Source organism: Pteropus vampyrus, unplaced genomic scaffold (genome assembly GCF_000151845.1).
Source record: "Pteropus vampyrus isolate Shadow unplaced genomic scaffold, Pvam_2.0 Scaffold33, whole genome shotgun sequence".
In the NCBI taxonomy this organism is placed as follows: domain Eukaryota; kingdom Metazoa; phylum Chordata; class Mammalia; order Chiroptera; family Pteropodidae; genus Pteropus; species Pteropus vampyrus.
The window spans coordinates 4,611,565-4,623,364 of NW_011888814.1; the positions used below are offsets into that span (position 1 = coordinate 4,611,565).

The window sequence follows — 11,800 nt, forward strand, 5'->3', positions numbered from 1 at the left end:
TAAGTTTAGATATCTTTATTCCAAAAAAGAAATGGTTGGATAGATTTCTAAATCACAAAATATGCTACAATTGACACATCAATAGAAGTCTATAATCACTATATTAAACTATCCTCATGAGAGGATGGTTTTAGGCAATTAAATATTTTTTATAAGTTCAAAAACTTTGAAACGGTTAGACTTTATTACTTTCAGTGGCCACATTGACTAAGTGGCCGATGACACATAATTGACGCTAAGTGACATGTTGTTAAAGTTTACCTGGACTTATTCCCAGTGTCATAAATTCACACATGGTAGCTCTGAACTAGGCACAAGAGATCAAGTTATCCTTGCTGGTGGCTCTCATCATGTCTAGTTGTTAGTCAAGTGTGAAATTTGCAACTATCACAGGTTCTTAGAAACATAAGCTGTGGTTAGTTATCTCAATTGGTATAATGTGAGGCTGCTAAAATCATAGACTCTTCTTGTGGCTGATAATTCAATTTCAAGTTATACTGAAGAGGACAGGACACATGTGGCCAATGTTAAAGCATAGATCGCTCAGGAAGCAGCGAAAGAGGAGTGATGAACTTCTCGAGTGAGAACTCGAGAAGCCTAAATTCTAGTTCTTGTTCCACATCTGCATGACTTTGGACAAGTCATTTCCCTTCTGCAGACTTCATATTGCTCTTTTGTTAAATGAAGGGGTTGGACTAAGTGATGTGCAAGGTCACTTCCAGCCCTAACTTCCTGTAATTTCATGATTCTAATGGTCAAGATTATGAAGCATTCCTCTATGGCATCAGATGGACTTTTCTTTTATATTTGTCATTAAGTAGCATTGGTTACTGATAACTATTACATTGTTCAGAGAAGAACTGGAAGATTGGGAGGATTCCTGATGGATCACAATTCTAGAGCAAACATATAAGATCCAGTATGATCCCCAGGAATATTTAGAATGGGAAGCCAAATTAAAACTAAACTAAACGATACTAAACTAAATAGTAGTAAGTCAATGGACAAGGTTTAATTTTTTTTTTTTATTTTTTTTTGGCAAAATTAAGGAAAGTAAATAAACAGCATTCATTTGTCTAGTGAGGAAGTTCATTTATTTCATTTCTTGATTTTCTTCATGCAATGTGTGTTTTTATTTATTTATTTTAGTGCACTGAAATATCTCATCCCAGTAACATCCAAAAATGCAATCCGGAAAAGCGGGCTAACACCACTTCACTCAGCAGCAGATGGACAAAATGTACAGTGCCTAGAACTGCTCATTGAAAATGGTTTTGACGTCAATACTCCGCTTGCTGACCACATTTCTGAGAGCTATGACGACGAGAGAAAGACTGCGTTATATTTTGCTGTTTCTAATAACGATATCCATTGTACAGAAGTCCTTCTGAATGCAGGCGCAAACCCAAACTTAGATCCCCTCAACTGTCTGCTTGTGGCCGTGAGGGCCAATAATCATGAAATCGTCCGGCTGCTTCTCTCCCAGGGCGCAAATGTCAATTGTTATTTTATGCGTGTAAATGACACTCGTTTCCCTAGTGCCATTCAGTACGCCCTGAACGACGAGGTGATGCTGAGGCTGCTGCTGAACAATGGCTATCAAGTGGAGATGTGCTTCGATTGCATGCATGGGGACATCTTTGGAAATTCATTTGTGTGGTCAGAGATAGAGGAAGAAGTGCTGCCGGGATGGACATCTTGTGTGATAAAAGATAGCCCGGTGAGTTACGTCCTTTCGTCCTGCGCATTGGGTCATCCTCCTTAACTTCTGCTCAGAGATGTAACGGGATAAGAAAAATCAACTCTAAGTTTTATATTATTCTCCTTCTTGAATCTTTGTTGCCAATAATATGGGCATATAAACATAAAACTAGGCCAAAAAAGGATGGTGTTTATTTTTCTTTAATGGCAAACCGAATATAGAAGAATGCGAAAATGTTTGCAGTTAATAACATGCTTATTCAGTGGTATATTTGGGCTAGAAGCACGGAAAGGAGAATCATGAAAAGAAGCATGATTCTTTCACACTGTTGACTACAATTTTATTATTATTATTATTTATTAATTTATGGTGACATTGGTTAACGAAATCCAGTAAGTTTCATCTGTATATTTTAACAATAAGGCATATATATATCTTTACACTATGTGTTCACTTCCCATAGTTAGATTTTTTCCCGTCACCATGTATTTTACCCCCTTCACCCCATCTACCCGCCTCTTCCCCCTTCCTGCTACCCTCTGGTAACCATTAGTCTAGAGTCCATGTCCATGAGTCTCTGTTGGTTTGTCCTTTTCATTTGTTGCCTTTAGGTTTATATCCCACATATAAGTGATATCGTGTGATTTTCAACTTTTTCTGTCTGGCTTATTTCACTTAGCATGATGACTACAACTATATTAGAGCCATGCTTGCAGCTCCAGAGCTCATAGCTTCACCGAAACAAGCTAACTACTTTTTTGTTGTTGTTCATTACAAGAAGAGATCTTTTATTTCTTGTCAAAAGACAAAGATAGTAATTTTCATAACAAAATTAAGTGTTTATGTACATGGTATATTTAAAGTACTGCTAAATTAAATTGTATCCATTCTCTCAGTTCTGTGAGTTTATTACAGTTCCCTGGATGAAACACTTGGTAGGAAGCGTTATCCGTATATTACTGGATTACATGGATTATATCCCTCTGTGCGCTAAACTGAAGTCTGCACTGGAAGTACAGAGAGAATGGCCAGAAATCCGTCAAATACTAGGTAAAAACAAAAATTTTGCCTACAAAATTTTTTATGAAGAATGTCTATAGGGGAAGTGTCTTCATGTCATCCTTGATACTTTTTCAGTGTTCCTTTATTTTCAGAATTATCTTTTGTTAAAAATCATCCTTAACACTTTCTCTGATGTAAGATACTAACTACTTTCTTGCTTTTTTTTTTTATAATTTCCAACTTGTTAATATATATGGGTAATATTATAACTATATTAACATCTGAATAGAACTCATTATTTTAAAGTTAAATTCTATAATATCATAAAGTATGTAGACCATAGTCTCCACATAGGCAAGGTTTTATTTTGTTTACTTTTGTAATCTCAAGGCTTACCGTAATGTGTAGTAAGTGGTAAATAATAAATACCGAATAAATGAATGAATGGAATGAATTAGGATTATCGTTTTTGATATGCTCTCTCTCGTTTTTCTTGACAAATTCTTACCATCAAAAGTTTGTATTACAGACAGGATATTTTGTGTTCTACAGGCTGATGTTTGGTTATAAACATAAAAGTGAATCATATTACAAAAGTTTCAATAAACTGAATCTAAAATTACTCCAAATACGAATAGGAAATAGAAAAAAATCATAGATTGAAGAGGCTTTCTCTTTCAAAATATAAATTTAGAAAAATGAATTTGCAAAACCTACTTGGACATCAATTTTATGGAACCTAAAGAAGCATCATAGGACTTTACATTACATTTAAATATCCTGGCACTCTTAATACACCTAAATCATAATTGAATGAGATAGCAAAAGCTCAACAGCCTATTCTTTGAGATCAGGCAAATTTTATGCAAATTAGGTAGATTACATTTTATGGCCAGAAGATGAAACCGAAATGTTGAGCTGTTTCACCATTTTTACCAAATTTGTTAGGTATAAAGTTCTATAAAAAGAAATGAGTGATATAGTGGTTTTCATTTAAGCATTTAGTTTTAATCAGAGTTTCATACATTAGATTAATCCATCTGAATTTGGACTATTCTGACCATGGTAACAAGAGATGTAGGTTGGTGGGAAGGAGGAAGACTGATTGGCTAGAAAGAGGGATAGTTCAATCCAATGCAGATTTGGAGATAAGCTTGAATTTTCCTCAAATGGCTGTTCTCCTGGAATGGGTTCTATAATAGAAGAGACTTCATGACAACTAAAACAGGAATCTTAGAGAACTTGATGAATAACATAGTATCGTGAGCTTAGAAATTGACCTCTGGAGTCAGACAGACCTGAGATGGAATGGAATTTTGGCCTTGCCTAGGAGTTGGATTGCTGGGTTATATAGTACATGTCTCATTCAGGGATGATATTTTCATGTAAAAAAGCAACAATTTATTATGTCATTTTTGTTTTATTGAGGAGAGGGGAAATTTTATTTCCTGACAAAAAAACCAAGATAGTCTTGCTAGCTGTGTGACTTTGAGAAAATTCCTTACCCTTTTTAAGCCCAGGTTTTCCCAATGCAGAATAGGGCTCAGACCCGTAGTTACTTCATATGTCATTGTGGGAATTTAAAGAGGTGATACATGTAAGGTGCTTAGCATACTACCTAGAACATTAAAAACACCTAATAAATTTAGCTATTTTAAAAAACTAAAATATTAGTGTTTTCATATCATTTTTATTACATGATAATTTTATAAGAAGTATGAAATGTACGTATAAAGTATGTCATGAAATCCTCACAACTTGTAGAGTTGTGTGTTATCATGCTAATTTTTGTAAATAAAAACTATGAAAAGGAGAATTATAAAACAGTGTGAACTCCATGAATTCATGAAACTGGCCTATCAGGCCTCCCTTTCTGAACTGAAGCTCACATTGAGAGTGAAATCAAAATTAAGCAGGCCAGAGACAAGGGAGAGTCCACGTAAAAGTGGAGCTGGCAAATGAAACCAGAGTCCCTCAGGGAGCCAGCCACCTTATTTTGGATCATTGTGAGAAGACCACAGAATAGGAAGCTCTGTAAACTTAGAAGAGTTATCTTGAACCTCACTTCCTGCTAGAAATTCAGGAAAACTAAATTAATATAAAAATGAACAACAGAAAAGTATCAGTCAAATCCCATCTAAATTTATTATAAGAAAAAATAGAAATAAGCATATCAAATTAAAAAATATATTGTTAATACGATAGTGTAGAGATAGCACACTGAAATGATGAAGCTTGAAAGAAGTGATTACTATAGAAGTTGGAATAGTAGTTCCTTATGGGGGGGAAGAAATGGAGCTTGAGATGGATTGTACAGAGAATTCTGGGGTAGCTGGGAAAGATGTGAAAGGTGTTCACCTAATAATCACTAATAACCTAAGAAACTATACATTTGTGTAGTTGCTCTATTTATATTTTATTATATAATAAAAATATTAAAACATTTTAGAGATAATAAGGGCAAAAGACCTAAAACTGACATAAATTTATTTCCCAAAGTTATAGGCATAGAAAATAACAAAGCAAGGATTTGAACCCTTGTCTATCTCATGTCAAAACAAAGGCTCTTTCTCCAATATCACTCTGCTTCCTGTCATAGGGCAGATTTTGATACTAATTGGTAATTAATTGCCCATGTGTTTGCACTACAAAAGAATGACCAATTTTTGACTTTAGAAAGGCAATCCAAGAACGAAAGGAGGAAGATTTTTGTTGTTTCAGTCATATGTTGTTTGAACTGGTGTGTCAATTGATTGCTATGAGTGTGGTTAACCACTGGATGTCAGGATTCTTCCAGGTATATGTAAGGCAGTATCTTTGTTAGGGAAGAAAATCAAATGGTATTTTTTTTTTTTTTAAAGATGGGTTTGTTCTGCCTCTTTTGGTAACAATATTTTGCCTTGATAATTTTTGAAAACCATTGTTTTCATATTGTAAAAAAGACTATTTGAATGTTTATAACCTCAAATGTAACAGAAATGTGATTTCTTTTATTACTGAATTGAGTGATAGTTCACATTATAGAATGGTTACAAGATACCAACCACTTTTCTAATACTTTCCATAAATTAATTTGTTTGATCTTCAAGCAACCGTAAGAGGTAGGTCTCATTCTTATTCACATTTCACAGGTGAGAATACTGAGCTCACAGAGGTTAAGTAATTCGTTCAAGGTTACACAAATGCTAAGTGGCAGAGACAGGATTTTAATCCAAGGTGACCAAGTCCAGAGCTTACCGCTGAGCCTCTGTGCTACGTTACACTTTCGCTAACTTACATTCCTGAGATAATGCATCGGAACTATAACTGTAATATAGATAAAGCGAGGGTCGAAAATAGACTAAATCAGATATTTAAGTAAGCTTTAAAGATTTGGGGGAAAATATAAACTGTTTAGGTATCAGACACTGAAATAAACCTAAGAATGAATAATGGACATATGGAAACATTTGCATCAGATGTTTCCTGGATAATTATTCATCAGAAAGATTGGTAGACTAGAGAGAAAGTGAAGAAATATATCTCTGTGATACTCCATTCTAAAAAATAGGTAGAAGGAGATGTGAGTACTTACTTTCTTAAATCAAGGGAATGCATTCATTTAATATATCCTAGATGAACACCCCCGATGAGCCAGACTATCTTCCAACACAGAGACAGACTAAATGTCTACCTTCCTGGAGCTTCCATTCTAGAGGAATGGTCTGGAAGGCTTAATTACAATTGGAATTTGAATTTCACCAGTTGCTAATGTGTGAATACCTATTTTTCAGAAAGACACTATTAATGTGATTCTAAACAGTCTGTATCTTACAGGTCAATCCACTAATGTTGTTTTATTTTTTGCTTGCTTTTCCCATTCATCTTAGAAAATCCTTGCTCATTAAAGCATTTGTGTCGGTTAAAAATTCGAAGACTTATGGGACTCCAGCGACTCTGCCAGCCAGCCTCAGTGGAGAAGCTTCCTCTACCACCATCTATTCAAAGATATATATTATTTAAAGAGTACGATCTCTATGGACAAGAGCTAAAATTGCCATAATTTAAAGATAATATTTAAAAACGTCATTTTAAAATGTTTTTAAATGGGATTCCCTCAGAGAATTTCTTGAAATTATTTTACATCCTTAAGTGTATTTATATCTATTGACAATTTTATAACGAGATCCTGTATTCTTATGGGAACACCACATTTTACATCTTTAAAGACCTTTACATTGTGATTTTTAAAGTTTAAGTATAGTTAGTATACATTATTATATTATTTGTATTAGTTTCAGGTGTACAATAGAGTGACTTGACGTTTTTATGCCTTATGATGCAATCACTCCACTAATTCTAGTAACCTTCTGTCACTGTGCAAACTTATCACAACATTATTAACTATATTTCCCTTCACCCTTTCCACCCATCACCCCCATAACTATCTGTTTACACTGTAATTTTTTCAAGCAAGTCAGTACTTTGTATTTGCATTTCTGTTGATTATCTTCACTTGCAACAAGTCTTCAAACTCCCTATCAAGTGGTTCCTACAATATCTATGAACGAGTCTCTCCTATCTTAATAAAACAAAGAACCACTTTCTCAAACCCACATTTTAGCCAATTGCTGGCCTGTTCTTCCTTTCTTTCACGGCCACACTGGATGAAAGAGGTCCTTCCTGCCTGCAGATTCACACACTATAATCTGCTCCCTCTTTGGAAAGCTCTTCCCTTGCTTTTCATGGCACCTTGCTCTCTGAGCTCTCCTCCCACCTCCAGACTGCTCTGTCTCTGGCTTCTTTCTGCATTTCCAATCTCCTACCAGCCCTAGTAATAAGTCTTAAGCCCTATCCTCTTCTTATGCTATGTTCTCTGGGAAATCTCATCCATGTCCATGGTTTCAATTACTTTCTATATGCTATTGACTACAAAATTTATATTCGAATTCTCTCATGTGCTTGAGACCTGTGTAGACAATTGGCCTAATGCACATTCAAACACAAAGACAGCTCAAATTCAGCATGTCCCAGATGAACTCGCTGTCACCCTCCACGGAAAGCCTCCTCCTCTTACATTCTCTGGCTCAATAGTTAGCACAATTTCCAATTCAGTTTCCCAAATCAAAAGCCTGGACATCAGCCTTGACCATCCCATTTTCCTTACCCGTTATAACAGGTCACCAAATCCTGGTAAGTTTATCTCTTGACGTCATCTTCTATTCAGTCTCACTATTTTGGCCCTAATTCCAGCTATTCTCCTTTTTCTGTAGTACCACCTAATTGGCCTCCCTTCCTAATGCCTTGCCCCATCCAACATGTATTCTACACACAACATCCCAGAGTGATCTTTTACAAGTATAAGTACAGCTTCACTCCCCCACTTAAAATCAATCTCATTGCTCTTTGAATAAAGTCCAAAATTCTCCCATGACCCTTCATGATCTCACTCCCTGCCTTGCTCCTTAACCTAATCTCTTGAGATCTCCCTCATCCCTCTGCTTTAACCATACTAAACACCTTTTAGAAGTATATTCTTTGATCAGTGATTCCCAGACTTATATAAAATCTATAGACCAGTAGTTTTTATTTTACTAATTTTAAAATAGGGTCATTTATTGAAATATATATACATATATATATCATTGACTATCACCATCATTTCATAAATGAAGGCCATTTTAATGCCAGAAAATAAGGCGGCCTTAAACTCAATTATCAAAATTGAATGACTTCAGCTTTGAAAAGGCTTACCACACTGCTCTTATTTCCCCGTTGATGGGTGAAAATTTCATTCTGGCCCAACAAGTATCTGAAGTTCTTTGTTTGGGGACCACTGCTAGGATAGACCATGCTCTCTTATACTTTGGGGTCTTTGCATTTTCTTCTCCCTCTGCTTGGAATCCTCTTCCATCTCTTTCTTTCCCACTTCACCCCTTTATCCTACAGATCGCAGCATGGATGTTGCTTCCTCTAGGATGGGAGGCCTCAGCATAGCACTTGTGTTGTATTATAGATGCTTATGTTCTCGTCTATCTGCTCCACAAGACTGTAAGCTCTGTGAGGGCAGGGTCTATGTCTGCTTTGTTTTCTAATGTTTTCTTAGGGTCAAATACATTCCCTAGAGCAAAGAGAGAGTTCAAAAATTACTTGTTGAATATATTGAATGAGTGAATGTTATACAAGACCCAGACAAAAATAACCAGTGACCTCATGGTAAAATGATAGTTTTGAATCTCTGGATGGGTTATGTAATCCTAATAATGTAATTATTTAGATTTATTTTTCTTAGATTTTAATTTGTTTTTCTTACATTTATTTTTATCTTAAGAGTTCCTCTATTCTTTTGATAGTAATACCTCACTGGTTTGTGAATTTTTTCCAATTGTATTTAGCTTTAGTTATCTTTGAGAGATAAATACGTATAAAAAAAAAAAAACCTGTACAATTAAAACCATCGTTTTAACCCCTCGTATTCCCTAAAGGATATATTTTTATATAAATTAAACTGCAATGTATAGGCTTATGTATAGGATTTCATGATTCCTCTGTTGCTTTCTTTCTTGTGGCCAAAATGCATTGTTACCAGTAAATAGTACATTAAATACATACAAAATGACAATGAGGATGTAAGTTTACCATATGACACTTCAGATATTGACTAAAGCATTGACATTTTCTTTAACGTACTTTTGCATAAGTACATTCAAAATACTTTAGATATTAAATAAATTCTAGTATACTAAAACTTTGACATTGTGTTTAATGCATTTCATGTAAACATATTTAAGAAATACTCAAATGTAAAGGTATGAATTCACTGTACATGCTATAGGTTTTTAAAATGGTTCTCTTAGTATTATAAAGCAGAAGAAAAATGTATTCTATGAAGCTGAGGCAATCACTGTATCCAAAACAAATTCCATATTTTCCTTATCACATTTGGAAATTTCCTAGCAATGTTATTGTTTTTGAATGGGCTGGATGGAAGGGGGATTCATTTCTACCTAATTAGGACTCTTCTTCTCCTATAACATGTCACTTTATCTGGGAGAGAGCAACAGCTGTTCTTCCCCAGTGCGCCTTTGGAGAGGCCAAACATTCTGCAGTGGTGCCTGTTTAACCACTGTGGAATCAACATGATAGAGTTTTGATGACATTTTCCCATGCTGCCAAGATGTCATAGCTGTTTTGGTCACCGGGAGTCTATTTTGCATTGTACATAGAGACTGGATGGAAAGAAGCCAATCTGACCTCTCATTTGAGTGTGTTTTGTTTAGTTTTTCATTTGTTCAGTATTTCCATTTCTGACTTAAAATAATTTCATAAGCACATTGAAACCAAGTGCCTCCTGAAAAACACAGTTTGATCATTTTAGTTAGTCACAGGACATGGTTCCGGGCAATCGGATGACAGTACAAAAGATGTGAAAACAATTTTATGAATGTTGTGCAACAAATATTTATCGATAATACAGGCTTTTGAAAAATCGGTACACGTGGGTTAGACAGCATGGAAACTAAAAAAAGATGGAGTGTTTTGTGAGAGAACACATTTAGACCTTGTCGTTGACCTTTCACCAGACATTCCTATTCAAATTTTGGTTTCAAGTCACATTACTCTTATGAATATTGTCACCTTCCAAATCAGAAATTATTCAGGATATATAAAAACTCCATTTCAAGATATTTATGAGACACAATGAAATACTACATGCATATATACATACTTACATACACAGTACATATGTGTGGCATATAATACACATACATGCATACATGCATCGTAGTGTGGCATATTGGCAGTGCAATACAATGCAGTAAGAACATATTCTTCGTAGACCTGACTTTGAACCAGGTTCCACCAATTATTAGCCGCTTAAATTTGAGAAAGACATGAGATAAATGTATAAACATGTTATCTAACTTAGAGTAAGTACATGTGAAACTCAAGCTCTCATTATTATTACACAGTGACAGTGCTGGTGCCAGAGTTGCAAAAGTCAAGAACCTTGGTCTCATGGTCTGCAGATTGTCATGCTTAGATGTGAAAACATGAAAAAAAGTGTTAGAGACGTAGATGGTATCTCACTATCATCTATACATACCTTGAGAAAATTCACAGAATGAAACCAGCGGAGAATTGTAACCTATAGCACGCAACCTATCACATTCGCTGGTCGAAAGGGGAAGAAAGCGCTTCTCTGGGGAGAAGATGTGTAGAAGGAACAGACTTATTTGACCTTAGTGGCCTGTGTTTTGTAACCTCAGGGAATGCTAGAGATGTCTGGGGATTTGCTGTTTTTGGAAGGAGACAGCCTAGTAATTTGAATCTGGGCACTGGGAGCTCTTGAGTTCTAATGTTGAGTTGGCCAGCAATTCCACCAGAAGCACTTGATGTGTACTAACCTTCTGTGCCTCGGATTCCAGTACACCGGGAACAGCCATTTCTCTTGCCTTGCAATTCTTCCATCCCAGATCTCTCAATGAGATTTAGAATAAAACTTCTTGGAAGTAGCCCATAGTGTAGGGTAAGGTGAAAGGTGTGGAGGGCACTAAATGTGATACTTACCTTGGTGTTAAGATTCCAGTATTGGGTTCTTTCTATATGAAGCAAAGTCTGCACTGGCTTTTCAAAGAAGCTTTTTTTTTTTTTTTTTTTTTAATGCTTCGTGGAAGTCAAATAACCAGACATGACATTCAGGGGTCAATAATCCATGTTTATGAATTCTAACTATCCCTAAAGATCTAATTATCCCAATTGGTTTAAAACTGTCAATAAAGTGACAACTTTAATTACCTTTGACTGGACAATGGTTAATATTTGCATAAGCTTGACTCCTTGACAGCCCCTCTACCTGAGCTCAACTCTGCCCCACAACCTTTCATTGAGGGGTCTGCCCTTCACGATCACCTGGGGTACCCAAGAGGCTAAAGTGAATCTCTGGCTTGGAAGATGCCCTGATTAAATCTGAACTTCAACTTTACTGAGTCTGACTTCTTACAGTGATTCTAAGATATCTGAAGACCCTTTCTTCAACAGAAAACAAAGCCTTTTATTTGACAATTCAAAGTAAGGTTTAGAATGCAAGTAAATTTAAGAATGGTAGAATGATAT

General features: G+C 35.5%; 1 protein-coding gene across 1 annotated transcript in view; it reads left to right on the plus strand.

The window, feature by feature from the left end:
• Nucleotides 1–6,746, plus strand: part of ASB15 (ankyrin repeat and SOCS box containing 15) — a 46,161-nt gene extending 39,415 nt beyond the window's left edge. The window contains exons 9-12 of the mRNA XM_023528948.1: nt 493–580; nt 1,150–1,720; nt 2,599–2,752; nt 6,574–6,746. Of these exons, the coding sequence (XP_023384716.1) occupies nt 493–580; nt 1,150–1,720; nt 2,599–2,752; nt 6,574–6,746 (986 nt within the window). The remainder of the gene's footprint in view (nt 1–492; nt 581–1,149; nt 1,721–2,598; nt 2,753–6,573) is intronic.
• Nucleotides 6,747–11,800: the final 5,054 nt, after the last annotated feature.